Source organism: Engystomops pustulosus, chromosome 1 (genome assembly GCF_040894005.1).
Source record: "Engystomops pustulosus chromosome 1, aEngPut4.maternal, whole genome shotgun sequence".
In the NCBI taxonomy this organism is placed as follows: Eukaryota; Metazoa; Chordata; class Amphibia; order Anura; family Leptodactylidae; genus Engystomops; species Engystomops pustulosus.
In genome coordinates, this window is record NC_092411.1 from 47,441,703 (window position 1) to 47,460,531 (window position 18,829).

The 18,829-nt window shown below is 39.5% G+C and overlaps 1 protein-coding gene across 7 annotated transcripts in view; it reads right to left on the bottom strand.

Annotated features, from left to right (window-relative positions):
- The window catches only part of MCTP1 (multiple C2 and transmembrane domain containing 1), a 486,374-nt gene that overhangs the window by 358,031 nt on the left and 109,514 nt on the right, over nt 1-18,829 (bottom strand). The window contains exon 1 of one of the 7 annotated variants that reach the window (XM_072139714.1): nt 18,613-18,823. The exons of the other annotated variants lie outside the window; for them this stretch is intronic. Within the exon in view, the coding sequence (XP_071995815.1) occupies nt 18,613-18,669 (57 nt within the window). The 5' untranslated portion in view covers nt 18,670-18,823. Of the gene's footprint in view, nt 1-18,612; nt 18,824-18,829 lie in introns of those variants that run through there. 7 annotated transcript variants of the gene reach the window in all.

Here is an 18,829-nt window from a genome sequence, read left to right on the forward strand (position 1 = left end):
GTAACACTGGGACCCCATGGATGGAGGGTGGACTATGGCAAAGAGGTGACAAGCAATGTCTGCCAAGGGCCCTTTACCCTATGATGGTTCAGTGCACCCACAGGGTGAGACACCAGTCTAAGACTCTATATGCTCTGTGGTGGATAAGTATTGAGTATCACTTAGATTCACTTTTGCTACTGTCCATTTACACAAGTATGTTTATATATGCTTAGTACAATGTAGGGAGAGTAGTGAAAACCCTCATATATACACTCCAAAGCCGCTTTACCCCTTACAGAGGCTGCAGATTGGCTAAGTACAGCTACCAAAGGTAAGTAGCTACGAACATGTACTTATGTGTGTGGACCTCTTTTCTGGGTAATCTGAACCCTATCCTGTAACTAAAGCAACTGTAAAGACCACAGGGATCGAGGAATATGTTAGTCCACTTATTCTAGAGACTAAAAGTAATAATCCCTATTGGGGTAGTAATATATTTGATGACAGCTCTAGGGATTAAAAGTCTTTTCACCTACTGAGGTTGTTTTTAGAATTGCCACATGGATGAACATATACTTCCCTAAGGTTGTCCAGAGGTGTCATAGAGAATTGGTGGGGTGTCCAAAAACCTGCAGATACATTTTTTCTCAGGTGCATAACCAAGTATCTGTTTCAGTTCCAGAACCTAAAGTAGCTAGAGCACAGGAGCAGCACCCAGGTTATGAGATGGTCCTGATGTGACACCTGAGATTCTTTTGAAAGTCATCCCAAGTACCTCTGACATATCAGCGTGTAGAAACTACAACGAGACTGCGACAGCTAAAGAAGAGAGCTGGACCCAGAGACTGTTGAACATGAATCTGTGTAGCTCGATGCTGCTATGGACATTACCACTCCTACTACAGTGTGTGCGCCGCATACCATGTCTAATAGTACTCAGGGGTTGATAGGGTGACATGTATAAGGATATACACCAATAGGATGTACAGATTCTACCCTTTACAATGGATTTACATGAATTGTGTTGTGATATAATGTTCAGGATGCTCAGGAGGGAAGCAGGTGAAGAGGTTAGATAAGTCCTGGATGTGTGACTAGCACATGTCAATGTACCACCTGAGCAGTACCTGAAATTATTCACAAAAAGGGAGGAATTGTGAGGGAATAGAATCCATTTTTGAATCTGTTCTTCTATCATGTATCTATACAAAGATCCCTGTGAATAGCACCATCCCCCAGTACACAGATCATCTTTCAGAGGCTATTGGAATGTTGGTATGGTCAGTAGGTTCCTTTGTCTCAAGAACCTGTAAAAACAGTCTGCTACCTAAATAAATTGGAATTCTCTCAAACATGTGAAAGTCTGAGTGATTCACCGAGCAGCTCGTACTATACAATGGTTTGGAACCACACATAACATCGAGATATGGGGATATTTCCCTGACACCTCAAAAGATCCTTATCTGTCTCCTCCACTCTTGTTCAGCATCCCTTCTCCTCTCATCACTGGTGCAGTAGCTGATAATAATGTCAATGGCGGACGCCTCACTTTGGAGGCCAGTGAGTGAGTTACAGCACCCCAAGATTAGGCTGCAGGGGGGTCAATGTGACTGCTTTAGTCCATGCATACCAACAGAACCCAGTGGTAATGGGCGGTGCCATGCTGGAATGGAGTGGATCAGAACAACCCTTTTAATACTGCACTTTTTATTGAAAGTGTCAAGTGAGGCCTTATCCATATATTTCCATATATGTGTGACCATTTGTTTGTGGATTTTATGATGGAAAATGTGGCCAAATCCTTTCAAAAAAGTCTGTGTGTGAACATGCCATATTCTAACATTAGAAGCGTTTCCAGATACATGTTGATTTTATGAATTATCTATAATTCAGGTCTCTAATTTAACTGGGGGCCATGTCATAGGTCATCCAATACACAGACCCCACAGGCTGATTTCCGTGAGCGATAAGTTATACTGATGTTGGGAGCCAGGGGACCAGCTTTTATATGATGAAGAATTGCAATGCATTAATAAAATCAATGGAAACCCAAAACATCCATTAATCACAAGGACTCATCCAGTCCTCCAGTGTGAAGAACCACATTCAATATGGCTCTTACCTTATTTTCCCCTGTAACAGATAGAAAAGCCATATGGTAAGGAGTCATCAACATCAGGCAACCGCATTAATCAGAGAACCAAATGAAATGAAAATACAGATTAGAAAATATCTCCCGTCAGTGTATCTTGGTCGTGCATAAATATTCAAGATTGCTCTCATAAACTGCTAAATTCATTACAAAGAGACTATTTAACATTGCTGTATCCGTGGTCCAGACATGTCTTCCAATTAATAACTTTGCACCATCTGCTTGTTAGTGAATTTCTTGAACAGTGACCCAATATCAGGTTCATTTCAAGTAAAAACTGGGATTTTATTTGTATGATATTTATGATGCCTGCTATGACTGTTCCCTGGAGGTCTGTATTGTATTCATATTGCATGGTTTGATGTTTTAAGCATTTTATAGAAAACTGCTGACTTTATTTTTTAACCTCTTAAGGAGACAGCCTTTTTTCGTTCATATTTCACTCCACAACATCAAAAATCTAGAACTTTTTCATTTTTGAGTGTACAGAGCTGTATGAGGGGTTATTTTTTTATTCCATGCCTTGTAATAGGAATCGGGAAAAAATCCACATGGGCTCAGTTTTTACGAATTTTACTGTGAGCTCCAAATAACTTTATTCTTTGGTTCGGTACGATCATGGAGATACTACATTTATACATTTCATTGTGTTAAAACCATGTGTACGAAAAAAAAAGAGATTTTGTTTTGCCATCTTCTTACTCTAATAATTTTTTCATACTTCATTGTACAGAGCTGTGTAAGGTGTATTTTTTGTATTTTTTTTTTTTTTGCATTGCTACCATTTTGTGGAGTGTATGACCATTTAATGACTTTTTGTAAAAAATTTTTATATGTTTTAAAATGGTGAAAAAGTTGTGTTTTCGACATTTGGGCAATATTTTCTGTTACGTGGTTTAGCGATGGGTATAACTGCTATTATATTTTGATAGACTGGACATTTTGGTATGCGGTGATACCTAACACTTCATTTGAAGCGTTTAGGAGTTAAGCATAAAATGCAGATGAGTTAAAGCTAAATTAAAAGAAGTAAATTATCAGTATATTTGGCTGATGGTTAGATTAGGGTAACTACATTTTTAAAATTGAAGACTTATCCATAGAATACATAATTAATGCAATATTCGGGGTGCACCCACAATGATCTGGAACTAAAATCCACAACAGAACACAGCTAGATCCGTGAAGGGGCGTCAGGGGGGAGGGGTGTGTGACCGGCAGTGAGTGCTGGCCCACTCCCAGAACTTGCTGCTGCAGCTGACTTTTCATATGTGAAAAGTCGCCAGTTGCGTTTTTTTTTTCTACACCAGGCCCTGCCATTTGTCCCGATACATCAAGAGGCGGAACCTGCGAATATGATAAATATGCCCCAAAGTGTGCAAGTCATGATCCATCCGATATGCTAGGAGGATCTGATGAATTCTAAACCAGGTCTTTCCTTGCATAACATTATGTTATCGTCTACCCCCGATGCAGGCTATAGCAAATGCACCAGATTGGGCAGTCTCCAGCAATGCCCATTGAAACTGGCGTACAAACCATCATATATTACCAAAACATACTAGATGTATGATCGAAAAATTGAAAAACTAATTAAAAATCTATCTCATTTTTTTATATTAGTAATGCAAAAAATATATGCACACCAGAAGATTAAAACAAGTGGGACAGTCAGAGCGGATCCTACACCTTTTTTCCTCTCCCTCCTTTTTAACTTGTATAGTGTACTACTTAACAGTAACTGCAGCCCTAGAAAGCCATAAGCTCCTGAGTGAATACATGCACAAGTCCGCATTTTCAGACTACAGACGGTCCCCTACTTAAGAACACCTGACTTACAGACGACCCCTAGTTACAAATGGACCTCTGTATTTTAATAATTTACTGTACTTTAGCCCTAGTCTACAATAAACATATATAGCAGTTATCAAAGGTGTCTGCAATGAAGCTTTAGAGCTAATCCTGGTTTTTATGAGAATCCAAAATTTTTAAAATCCATTTTTTCACAGAGACCAAAAAAAAGACCCCAAAATTTGTCTGGGGTTACAATAATAAAATATACAGTCCCGACTTACATACAAATTCAACTTAAGAACAAACCTACAGAACCTATCTTGTACGTAACCCGGGGACTGCCTGTATATACAAGTCAGATATACAAATGTGACAAATGTGCCTATATGTCATTGGAATTTCCTATATATTCATTAGGAAAGAATCAACGTTCATTACTCTGCTCCCAATTTTCTGACCTTGTATTGGAACAAGTCCGTGTTCCTTTATCCCGCCTACCCAAAATAGCTCTACCAACTAAAAGCCTACTATGCCTAGCTAAAGACTGGCGTTATAAATATATATCACCATTGCCCTGCTATATTATCTCACGCTTCTATGAGCAAAAACTTTGAAAATTTAGATTGAACTGGCACTATACTAGGTTCAAAGCATATAAGGCTGGAAAAAGACTCAAGTTCATCAAATTTCAACCTTTAAGAATTAAACAAATGTTTTTTCCTCTTAATCCATGATATTTTTGCTCTCCAGAAAGGCATCCAGGCCTCTCTTGAACATGTACATAGAGTCAGCCATAACAACCTCCTGCGGCAGAGACTTCCACAGTCTCACTGCTCGTACAGTAAGAACCTTTGTCTATGGGGATGGTAGAATCGGCTCTCCTCCTTGTAGTGCCCATTCAGGTATTTGCCTTATTCCAATGCCATATTTAATGTCCAGTAAGGAGCCAATTCTCTAATGCTTGACATTAGGCTTCTTTATACCGATGCTATAGTCCGGCTTGGAATACATTTCTGATTCAGCACTGAGCTGTACACCAGTGTTGATCCTAATCTGGTGCAATTTTTCAGCTGTAATTAAGACTAGAAAACTAATGGAAATACCTGAAATCAATAATATATCCCATTACGAGTATAAAGAATGGAGGAGACGCATGTAAACCTAATGACATATCTCCCGTATAGTCAGTGTCCCCATAATACCTTTGCATTTTGCTCCCTTTGTTAGCCGTCATAATCTTGAGTTATTCACCCTTGACAGTCATCGTCTTCAGAAAACAATTTCTGCAGAGTAGCCAGTGGAGAAGGATAACCATCTAATGTAACATGGCTGGGGATGATTCACTGAGCATGAACACAGGGGGCATATGGAAACACAGTACCGTGGAGAAAAGCCGAAATAAACTAGATTAGCAAACGTGACAGAACAAATAGGAAATATAGCAGAAGTTAATAGGCCTTGAAGTACCTGCAGCGTGATAAAAGAAAATAATTGAACTGCCTTGTCTCTTTGGGTTTTTGGCTCTGATTCTATTCAGATGATCATATTATGGTCGGTCACGCAGCACTATACCATTTAAATGGAACATTTGGCCACAACAATCGTCTGTATGCCAAATCTACATCCATGGGGCACATAGGCTATATAGGAGAATATTTATTTAGGTATATTATTTGTATTTACTGGATGATGTCATCTAGTGATATAAATGTTCAGATATCGCCCAGAAGTTAAAATGTCTTAACCATGTGGTTCACCAGACAAGTAGAAAAGCCGTGAAGGTGTTGTGCCACCATTAAATGGGTTGGCCACTTATAGCAAATTTTAACAGGGTAAGTATCAGACCCTAATAGGGTCATCCATATCATACTTACCTGTTAAAGTTTGCCATTCGCCTACAGGCAGGAGGACTTTCTGTGACATCCCGTGTCCTGTTGGCTTCCAGTGGATGGGGGGATAATCTCTGTTTATACCACTCAACTAGCAGTGGTTGGAGGGGCATGCCGACAGTATAGACTGCAAGCCCCCTCCATTCACTGGAAGCCAGCAGGACACAGGACATCAGTAAGTTCTGCGGGTCGCGTAACCCGTGGTGGTTGGAAAATTTTAACACGTAAGTATAAGACCCTAATAGGGTTACCCACATTAATGATAAAAGTGGGCAACACTTTTAAATATCATAGTCAAGGTATAAATCCAAAAAAATATTGGACATTTGAAACCTACTTCAGAAAAACTTATTGATACTAAAATTGATTACCGTATATAAATAATATAGCACCAATTAGTGTTCATTCAGTAATGAACTGAGCATATCCTCCTATAGACATGAGTATTGATGGACACCAATGCCAACAATTGTATATGAAATTCTTTGTTTACTGCAGACAAGCCAATGGAATTAGCTTTCTGTCCTGCCTGTCAGGGAAGGAGCAGTATAACATAAACCACTCCATCTACTGGGAAGGAAATATAAATAATATAATATTGTCTAAGAAACATAGTGCAACAAGCAACACTGATGATAGTAGATACAGTGGTCGACCAAGGAATTGCTGTATGCATCAGTGCTATCAGTAGAGACCTGGAAGAAACCGATGTGACCCTGGTACACCCATCTCCTGTAAAGAGACGATTTCTCAGAAGAGATAAGCCCCCCTTACTAAGTTTACTCCTTTGTGGGATTATACCTACCTCGGTAAGCTATATATGCTGGAGAGAATGCTTGGCTGGGGGCAGAGGGAAGTCTTGTTTCTCACACAACTATATGACTAATCGCTATTAGATCCTTTCAGTAGTTGGTGGATGAGTTCAGATTTCTCCATTCAATGCTTTTTCAATATATGCAGATTAGGCATGCCTTACAAACTTATTTTGGTCCTGAGATTGTGTCTTTCTCATTGGTGAGAGCTCTGGAAGGAGTAGTGCAAGATAAGCTATGCGAGGGTTGACATTGGTAGTGTATGGTACATTGCTGGATAAGGAGTTGGGGGATCCAATGGCTGCAGTGAGGAGTAAATGGGATGCTAAGGTGGGGGACCTCATAGTTGATGAATGGGATGATGGGATGAATGGCTTCTCTGTGTATACTTTCTTTAAATGTAGCTCAGCAGCAACTCCTCTTGATTCACCAGGTCTACTGTATGTGTTTCATGTTGAGGAAGATGGGGTTGAGAGGGGGTACTTGTTGTCCATCCTGTTTGGGGGAAGATGCAGATGATATGCCTATGTTTTGGTTGTTGGACACCTGGTGAAGAAAGGCATTACGGTTATCTGATGATGTGTCTGGTGTGAACATTCCGAGGGATCCAAAAGTGTGTGTTGGCTTATGTCAGGGCTCTTGAGGCACCATGGAATGAACAATTGACGAGGGCAAAAGTGTTGTATTATGTGAGAAAATCCATTACCAGACACTGGTTAAATACTGTGCCACCGGTCCAGGGATTCTCCGATTCGTGTCTTCCGCCGATTCACTAAGGTAGTGCGCCTGATGTCCACCAGGTGACGCTGCTGTGCTGAAGTCCATCGGAGTTCACCAAGCTAGCCTGGGTGCAGGTAAGTGCGTGTCGAACGACACATTTTTTAAAAAAAATATGGCGGTTTTTCCGAATCCATCGGGTTTTCCGACGGCCATGCCCCCCCCTATTTTCGATGCATGCATGCCGTTGCCGATGCGCCACCCTCCCCCCTGCTGCTTTAGCAATTTATAATACATTATTTTACATTACTTGTCTCCCTGCCAGCAGCTTGTGGTGAGTCCCGGGGGAGGGGCAGCTGCAGACTGTGTGTGCCTGTATCTCTTCATGCATTTTCCTCACCTCCACACCAGGGATGATAATAATTGGATGAGGGTGGAGGAGAGGAGACTGACACAGGCACACACAGGCTGCAGCTGCCCCCTCCCCAGGGACTAACCACATGCTGCTGGCAGGAAGCGAGGGAATGTTATGCACATTATTATAAAGTACTGATATGATTCAGAATGCTGACAAACACATTTTTTGAATCAGCATAGCATAAGCTGTTGGAACCCATCACCAACTAAAAATGTCATTCCTGGTGACATGTGTACTTTATAAGAAAGCTACTATCAAAATCAATCATGATAAACCAGGGACACTTACTCATTCCTGGTGACATGTGTATTTTATAGGAAAGCTACTATCAAAATAAATCATGATAAACCAGGGACACTTACTCATAGATCCAGGCACTCTGACTGTGGTAATCTTCTTAAAAATTTTATCCATGGCCACCTTTCTTCTAAAATCAACTTTTAAAATTATGCAGAAGAGCCTGCAGAGCGACCCTAGCTTCTCTATTATCTGGCTTTACAGACTGTTAAACTGTCTCACACCCCCCCCCCCCCTCCCACTTTCTCAGCACTTTTGCAGAGAGCAGATGGGGTGGAAAATTGGCTGATGTTCAACTTAAAGGGAACCTGTCAACAGCAATTAGCATAATAAACTACTACCAGAATATTGTCAAGCAGCGTAACAACTTCTAATGGGCCATGTTTTCATGGCCCATGGTGGTGGCATCATCCAGAAAATCAACTTTGAAGTTGGTTGTAAATTGGTTGTATAAAGTCAAGGAGGAGGTGAGTTTAACACTGAAGTCAAGGTGGGGAGATTATAATCATATATTGGAATTCAGGAGATCTGGTGAGTGATGTCTTTGGATGTAGGACCACCTAGAAGGAGTGCAGCTGCTTGACAAAATACTGGTAGTGGTTTATTAGTTCAATTTATTCAAGAGAAGTTCCCTTTAAAACCAAACCTTCAGCAGCTATAGTGTATGTAACATGGGGATTGCCTGTAATAAATTATATGTATATGTTATATACAGACTTTGGAGGTGATTTGAACATTAAATAGGAAATTCTAAAAAAGCACATTTCATACCCTACTTCAGCGAGCTGCTAGGTTGTGACATTGTCCTTATAAACCCCATAAGAGCTTCTGCATCCACACAGAAGAGCCACATTTCTAAAGCTCCTCCGAGGAGAAGGAGGTTAAGGTATATTGTACAGATTATAAATATCTTCTTTCCAGCAGAGAAGTTTTACCAGAAATACCCTGGAGACACTCAGACATATTAGGACAAATAAAGTACAAGTACATGACACAGATGGCAGAGGAATGGTGAGTGGGCTGAAAGTGATGTGACGAGATACAATAGAGGATTATTACTACAATCATACAAGCCTTTTATCAAAAGGCAGCGAGTCATATCATCATAGATACACACATAATGAAAGATAGATATTGTATAGATGACAACAGACAGATGTTATAAATCAGATAGATACATTGATAGATAGAGTGGCAACAGTTTAAAGAGTATATAAAGAGGACATCTACCACCAGGATGAAGGATTGTAAACCAAGCACACTGAAATACTGGTGTTTGACCCCTCTGGCAGGATCCACTCTTCTTTAAAGGGGTATTCCCACTACAGCAAATTAATGTTATTATTTGTAACTAGGAAAGGCAGGGCCCCATAGCAGGCTTCTGATTGGGGCCCCGCTTCCCACTTAAAAATGATACATATTTGTATACTCACACATGCAAGTTACAATCACACATTTATACACATAGATACATTTTTACATATAGAGCATATACACACACATACAGTGACATATACAAACACACAGAATATATACACACATATTTATCATACGCTGGCGCTCGTGTGCCAGCGTATGATAGCCCAGCCGCTGCAGGACCTGGCGTAGGAAAAAACGTAGCCGGCGACTTTTCACATATGAAAGCTAGTGCGCAGGCGCAGGGACAATAACGCCACGCGCCAGGCCACTTCCGGCCGGCCGCGCCCCCCCCCCCCTCTTCACGCCCCACTGGCGTGAAGGTGGTGAATTGAGGCAAATAATCGCAAGTGCTAGCAATAAGACGTGGCAGATCCTGCCAGAGGGGAGACACACCAGTATATCAGTGTGCTTGGTTTACAAAAAAAGCCAGGGACAAAAAACGGGATTGAGAAGAAAAACCTTGATTCCTACTTCCTCTAGTTATAACAGGTTGTACTATACATAGACACGTGAGCTCTCTAGCCAGTTACTTGTCACTGTTCATGCCCCACACATATGCTGGGACTGGCTCATCAATGTGCTTACCATCTAGCATTATAGCAGGGACTTCATTGTTATTGTAATACCTATTGAAATTACCTAGAAATTCATGGATTCTGAACTACTGAAATATAGGTAATATTTAGGGTGGGCCCCTAGGACCCAGGCCACACATGTTTGGCTGCATTAGTCACGGTTTAATGTACAGAAAATTATTACAGCAAAAAGAATAGCAGAGACAGCTGAAAACCTGAAGTCGGAACTATGAGAAGGGAAAAGGTAAGTAAAGTGTCTTTTTTTATTTTATGCTCTTGGTTAAAATGTTATACTGACAGTACCAAGATACATGATATAGCACTGTATTTCACTGATGACCTAGTCTATAAAATTAGTACAGGTCCACAGTTTTTTGGGGGTTGGGTATATTCTTATTCTTCTATCTTTGCATAGTAATAATAAGTACACATTTCCCCAGTTGTGTGAGTGCTTTTTTTGAGTGCCACATATGTTTTATTTCGTGGACAGATGTTCTGGATTACATTTTTAAGGAAAATACCTTATCTATTACCAAAGAAAGAGACATTTTCTACATTCACATTATCTATTTGTTGCACATATATTAAATAGAGCTTTGATACAAGTGATAAGATACAAAATCAGATCTAATCAAGGTTGTATCCTGATGGACCTGTGCTGGCTTAGAATAGGGCAACCAAACAAAACTATTCAACATTCAAACGCTAGACAATAGACCATAGTAGGCTCTGTATTTGATTGTATTCTGCTGGACCTCTGGGGTCCATAATTATGGATCTGGCTCCTCTGATACTGCTGTGAAACAATTTGACCCTAGACTAGCAGTACCCATCTTTGTCAAGGGGTGGGGGCCAACATGAAGACCATTAGATATACCCTTAGTCTACTCTATCCCAACCACTGGATATCTTAGTTTCATGTCCATTCTAGAATATACTATTGGGTAACTTATCCTGTGATAAAGTTAAAAGGGAAATTATTCAGTGCGAACAGGATCTGACAGAATGAGATTTACTCTTTGGCAGTTACGGCAAACCTTTTAGAAAGTGCAAACTTGCAACCCAAAATGTCAACATAGAAATGTAAGCAATAACTTGAAGGGGTATTTCCATCTCCGAATTCACATTTAATTTAATTCGTCTACCATATATTTATATTTCTTCAATTAGACATTATTAAATAAATCTTCCTGTTTGAAGATAATTTCCCAAAAATTTAGCAATGTTGTCCCTTAGAAACTAGATAGCTGTCCTTGGATATAACCACCCCCGCACTCTGACCACCTGGATTCAGCATTCACTGCCACAGGACCCCCTTGGTAATATTTAAACTCCTGGTCATATTGTATTCAACAACACTTTGTTTCTTTGTGAAAGCTCTCCAGCAGAGGTGGTCGTATCCATGGACAACAATTTTATTTCTAAGGGACAATATGGCTACAATTATGGCAAATGATCTGCACCCAGGAACATTTTTTAATAATATTGAAGAAATGTAAATATATGGCAGATGAATTACATCAATGTGAATGCACAGATGAAAATATTCCTTTCCTTGAGTTTACAATAGTACTAGTGTCCTGGGGAACCAATACCATTGAAAAGAGGAGGGGAATTAGGATTATCATTGTAGACCTACTGCCACAGGAATAATTGTGCAGGCCTGGAACAGGAGCTCCGATAAATCTGAACGTATCCACACCTTTACACTCCTCCTGCAGTGTTGGGTATTCTAGATCATGGCTCTGGGGTCCACCTCTGTCAAAGGTGCCATAGGTTCACCCCCACTGCTCTATGTGATGCGGATTATATTTGCTTCTTATATACCATCACCATGTTGTTTTAAAATGAATTGGAAAACACAAAACTTCTAGCAAACTTTTTTTTGTTACGTACAATACACTGTTATTTAAGAGGAGACTATTAGGTTGAAAACATCTGAGTGAAAGTTAAACTTCCAAAATAATAAGAGAGCAGCTGAGGGTATTCATCATATCGTCCCAACCTGGTGACATTTTCATAAAGTGCCTCTGAAACGTTAACATTTACAGTGCAATAAGCACGTTCTTCCACATTGCAAGACATCATAAAGCTTCATGAATGTTCATGAGAAATGTAGAAAATGTTGTTTTAATAACAGTATTTCTGACATTTTGCTATTCTAGATTTTAGGTCTGCATACTGCAGAATTACTGCACAATCTTCTTTATAGTGAATGGCATTATCTGTTTAAAATTATGATTTGGACTGATATGCTGTAGATTTTGAAATGGGCACACAGTATTGGGGTAGGATTATTAATCTGGTAACAGCACAAATTCCAACGACTGTTGCAAATGCTCATTAAGTGTTTGAGACGTAAAATGCCATTAACAAATATTGTTGTGTTGCGAGTTGAATTTGTGTTGAACTAGCCCTTTACAATCTCTGCTGGGTTCATATACCAAGCTTTCAAAATTTATCACACTTTAAGGAAACCTGTCAGCAAAAATTGACCAAATAAACCACCACCAGCATGTTTTCCAGAATCTTAACACATAAGATACTTAAGTTTCTTTCATAGGACCAGTGTGGTGGCATCATCCAAAATAGAACTACTTTAAAGTGAGTAAAACGGCGACATAAAGTCAAGGGGTGGAGAATTTGGTTATGAAGCCTAAAAACATCCCCTCCAGATGCAAAGGTATCTACATGTCCAATAATCCAAAAGATGATGTGGTATAATATTGAGAGTTAAAAATGTGCCCAATTAGCTATTTCTCGTGGCTGAAAGTCAGGACATGATACAAGGAGTTGGAGGACAGTAACGGGTGAATCCTTGTGTCATACATCACCTTCCTAGTCAATGAAATATTGGGGTCAACGCTGCTTTTCCCTGACATGTTCAAATAAATTAAAGGGGTATTCCTATTTCGGCAAATTAATTTTTTTGTTTGAAGTATGAAAAATTATACAATATTCCTATATACTTTCTGTAGCAATTCCTCACGGTTTACGGAATCTCTGCTTGAAGTCATTCTATAGAAAGCGTCATTGACCATGGACAGAAACCTGTCCATGGTCACACAGGTGCACGGCTCATTAGTATCATAGGAAGTAATCAGAGCTGTGGGATATAACGAGCCGTGCACCTGTGTGACCAGGGATAGATTTCTGTCCACTGGAAGTAAACATAGAAGCTTCCAATAGAAGGACAGCAAGAAGAGATATATCTACCTCCAGTTTCCAGGATTACACATAATTTGTTGGCACACTGGGCTTTAAATGTGCCCACTAGGCTGCCCTCACTCAGTATTACTCATCAGTTTACTACTACTGGGTGTTTTATAATGTAATATACTCAAAGATTTGCTGTTAAATCTGGGTGAATGAACATTGCTTCACAATTCACTTGCCAATAAGTATCTACTAGATCATCCGGCTTCTCTACTAAATATTTTCTAAAGATTTGCTAGTGATAGGAATACATAAGAGTATTCGTTATGAATCATATCATTGGACTTCCCTCGATATAAATAGTTGAATAATATAATTCTGAACTTATCATCTCTCAAAGGGAAAACATTTAAATAGTAAATCTTAGCACTGAGTAGTTATGGGAAACCTTATTGGAATAAGTGTTAAATGGACTTATCCAGAAGGATTTCCTCATGAAAATGAACACTGTCTAAGTCATGTATTACCTATGAGCTCTCCAGTCGTGCTGAATGGCGCTCTTAGCCTTAGCTGTGGAAGCAGGGTCTGAAGACGTAGCCTACTGTATTCACAATGGTTAAGGTGTATGTTTTAATACCACTGTCTTAAATTTTTGGTATAAGGCTGCGTTCACACGCAGGTGGTTTTAGGTGCAGTTTTGTCAATTGAGCAGGTGAAAGACATGAACTTAACGAGTGAATGACATTTGTGGAGCAGGTTTCCCCTTCAAAATCAAATTCACCCATTTAGTTCATATCTTTCACCTGTTCAATTGACAAAACTGCACCTAGAACCACCTCAAAGCTGATTGTGATGCAGTTTTAACTGCAACGTGTGACCGCACCCTCAAAGAAACATGAAAATTAAAATGAATTAACCATTTACATTGTTTACATAATTGGAGCAGTCTTGTGTGGGTGGAAAGTAGCGTAACTCTTTTTCTACGGATCAATTGTGCAATTATTTGCTACAAAATCTCGGTTCTCAGCAATCTCAAATTTGGGCACATGAGCAAGATTGTCACTATACTGGCATACGTACTGTCATATTTTCACCTAGTGACAGGCTTTTTCATACTATTTTCCAATCTGCTTTTATAACTACCATTACTGCTTGCACTCACTTTTAAAAGTATATAAAAGTATAGCTGGTTCCCTGCCATTGAACGTCCTCAAGTCATGGGGCATGAGGGCAAAGCTGCAATCCCTGTATCGTCATCATCAGTATCTCGTCTCTGCTCTCTTACTCTCTCTCCCCCTCCCTCCTGCAGATGTGAGCCGACAGAGATTTGCTTGGAGCTCGAGGTCAGCTAACAGATGATTGAGGGAGAAGGGAGGAAGGAGCTGAGAAGAGAAGAGATAATAATGATGAAGAAGACACATGGAATATTTACTAGATATACTAACGTTCTAGGGCAGGAAGGCCCTAACTATGGGATGGATTGGTGGTGAGGTGGGAAGGGATGGAAGAATGTTACTATATGTTTATGTTGTTGTTTTTCTGTAACATTTTAGCCTGAACAATTCTGTATAGACACAATAAGACACCAATATTGCAGTTCGAGCCACTGCAAGGCACTTTTATTAGGCACTCTTAAACAAGAGAAATGTATAAAATGTATGTTTTAATGTTTGTTAATATAAAACCAATAAAAATTGTCAGATTGAAAAAAAAAAAGAATCAGATGCCCCCATGACCTGACGCAGTGTGCTGCCAGGGAGCTGGGTATAATTTTATATACGTGTAAAAGTGAGTGGAAACAGCAATGGTAATTATAAAAGCAGATTGGGAAACAGTATTGAAAAGGCTACAGGAACCTGTCATTAGGTGAAAATTGTGATCCTGATGACAGGTTCCCTGTAAAGCACTAGCCAGCGAGTTTAGGATTACACAATGAAAAATCCTCTAGAAACATCATACATTGTTGATAGATTTAGTTCTCACTTTTGAGATAAACAACTATGTTTACATCATGGGTTTCATGACCTGCCTGGTGAGCTGCCTGGTGAAGTGGGATGGACGCACAAGACATCCCTGAAGGGTCATAGAGTTGCTTCCTGTATCAGTCATCGAAATTAGCCGGTATTGCTTTAATAAAGAACAGACTGATTCCTGCATGATATTTATGTATATACAACAAGAAAGACAAAATGTGACAGATATTCTATATACAGTATAAGGCTACATTCACACAAACGTATGGGGGATGTATATATACGGCCGATATACATCCCCAATACATTGCAATGGCCTCATGGCGCCCAACAGGATCGGTACATTGCGGCACCGTACCACTCCGTAGCCCCATAGAAAGATAGGATATGTCCTATATTTCTCCGGAATACGGCGCCGTGGGCCATAAATTCCTATGGAGAGGGGCGATGGTGAGCACCGCTCTCTCCCTCCTCTCCCCCGGGACTGATGTGTGCCCGCCGTGCTACAGTATGGCGGGCAATGGCAGTGTGAATGTAGCCTTACATTTATCATTTTTATGTTACATTTTCTTACAATGTAAGGATGTAAGGTTTTCATCTTCATACATTCTCTTCAAAATCTGACCTCTGATTTTTCTCTGGGTTAAACATACATTGTAGAGAGAATAAATAAAATATTAACTTGTTTTCCCACATTTACTACCATTCATTATTTATGATTCCCACTAGAGTTCACCAATTTAAGTACCTCACTGCTGCTAGATCTGAAAAATATGTCATTCCACTGCATCATGTTACTGTGTACATAATGGACCTGCATGGCAATGGTAAAATAAAATGTTTGTAGATCGTACCAAAGTAGATTGCCAAAAGTAATAAGAATATGATTAAAAGACAACCACAAATGTATAACTACATAGAAACAGAAAAGTATAACTACATACGAGCATCAAAAGTATTTCTACATACAGATGTGTTCATCCATCCTCGAAGAGAACCCATCAGAGGCCATAATCTGGATCCAGCATGTACAGCATCAAATAATGATCATTTTTCCTCTCAATTAGCTTCTTGTTCATAAAAGAATTTTATAACCTTTCAACACACTGGATTGGCATATGCAAATTTACCTTTAGTAGTCACAGGGTGGAGAGAGGCTACGCCTTCTCATGTCATCTTATCAAATGTGAATCTAAGGCTTAGCTTAGTCAGCGCAGCACTATAGGAAAAGTTATCACTTGATGCCACAACTAGTGCTAATTTAAGGGGCCTAAAGCACCTGACAGGTTCCCCTTAAAGGACATCTACCATCAGATTACCTGATCGTAAATGACTATTACGTACCTACCTGTCCCGCCCCTGTGTGCCCAAAGCTTCATTTCTTATATCATTTCTTATATTTCTGTAAAAAATGAGTTTATAAGATAGGCAAATTAGCCTGTGGTGCTCTGCGGAGCACCATCAGGCTCCACTGTAATATAATGCATTCAGGGAGCCAGTGATGTCATCAGCTCTTTTCAAATCTCACGCGACTGCCACGGCCCCGGGGCGAGCATAAATTATATTACAGTGGAGCCTTAGGGTGCTCTGTAGAGCACCACGGGCTAATTTGCATATCTTATAAACTTATTTTCTACAGGGATCTGGCCATGCAAAGCTATAAGAAATGAAGTTTGGAACACATAGGGACTGGACGGAGGTTATCTGTTGGTAGATGTCCTTTAAGGACTCCAAATGATAATTTTACTAGTTTAATAAAATACTATTTTAAAAAAATTCTATTTTCTATAGAAAATACTTGAAAAAGACTGATGAATATAGTGAAGGGTAATAACAATTAGGTAAATACAGTGATATATACTGTATATATCTATCTACTTTATCTATCTACTCTATCTATGTATCTACTTCTAGGAATAGGCAGCACTCCAATGTAGTGAGAAGATCAGGGTGTTTTTATTTAAAAAGCGAAGTTTCGGTGACGAAGCACCTTCCTCAAGTATAGTGTTATGAACCAGCAAACAAACATATAAAGGCCAATCTGTTTCCCCATTGGTCAGAGACCGGATTGTATAATTATAATAATATTAATAATTCTTTATTTATATAGCGCACACAGATTACGTAGCGCTGCACAAGCATGTCAAATTGGTCCCTGTCCCCATGGGGCTCACAATCTAAACAGCCTAACAGTATGTTTTTGGAGTGTGGGAGGAAACCGGAGTACCCGGAGGAAACCCACGCAAACACGGAGAGAACATACAAACTCTTTGCAGATGTTGACCTGAGTGGGATTCGAACCCAGGACCCCAGTGCTGCAAGGCAGAAGTGCTACTCACTCAGTATCAAAAGTATACATCAATTTAATATAGTACAGTATTAATGATGACTTTTGATGCAGTGCTGCTCTGAATTTTCCGTCTTTTGCATCTATCTATCTATATACCTACTGTATGTAACTATCTATGTGTCTACTTGATCTACCCATTAAAAAACTGGAAGCACAAAAAACCCCACCTGCATTGTCACATAGGAACTGAAATTTAGTATTTTCGCTCCGGGTTCACTCTTACTTTTTGTTATTTTATTAACACTATAAAATTACTATTTACACATGCAGGGTGTGTTTGCAGTGCTCCCTCCACATAGGATGGTGACACGATTACATCAATCACATCACAGTCCCACCTATTTCACCAAGGTAAATAATATGGAAACTCAGGAATACAAAGAACAGAATTAAACCTCAAAATCACCTGTTTTCCAGCATTGCGTTATACAACCAGATCCTGGAACGCAATAAATACATTTTCAAGGAGACCTGATGACAAAGCTAAAATACTAAAACCTAATAGACAGCATCTGAATATAACATGCTATGCAAGTGAAGAGAAAAGTTGTATTTTATCTCCACAGTGATGGTAAAAACGTTAAACTGAAAGCAGATAGAGATCATCTAATATTTCATCATGTGCCCGAGTTTGATATCCTACACAAAAACCTTATCATTTAGCCACATGTGTGATATGTTTATACAATGTAAGTTTCCAAATACGTAAGAGATATTTCTGGTAAAAACACTAAGCAATAATGCAAAAGAAGCTTCCCGGGAAATGCAAATTCTAAGATTATATTTCAATAATATGATACATGTCCAAAGGCTCCAAATTTCCGGGAGCTAAAAGATTACCTTAGGGCTAATATGATATACATATTCTTATGTGCATAAGATACATGAAGGCTGGCACAATTTATATATTAAAACATGTAATAATAAATAATAATAAATTTACAAAAGTATGTGTATAAAAAAAACTTAAACTTCATTTAGATAGATATACACAAAGACAGACACACGCATAAATGTGTACAGATGCTAGAAATATACAGCAATGAAAGTTGCAATAAAATCTGAGTATGAACTGTACCTGAGCAGCCAGCAATGGCAAGGTGCCTATATTTTTGGTCCTGCAGATGTCTAACATAATGCCGCAAGAGTGGATAACACATCTTCAGCCTGGTGCTGCTCCTCCAGATTCATGAGTCGCCTCTCCCGATCTGCACACATCCAGTGTGTAGTGACACAGCCTCTTGTACAGATATCACTTGCCTCTGCTCCCAAATAGCATGCAGTAATAGAGAGGG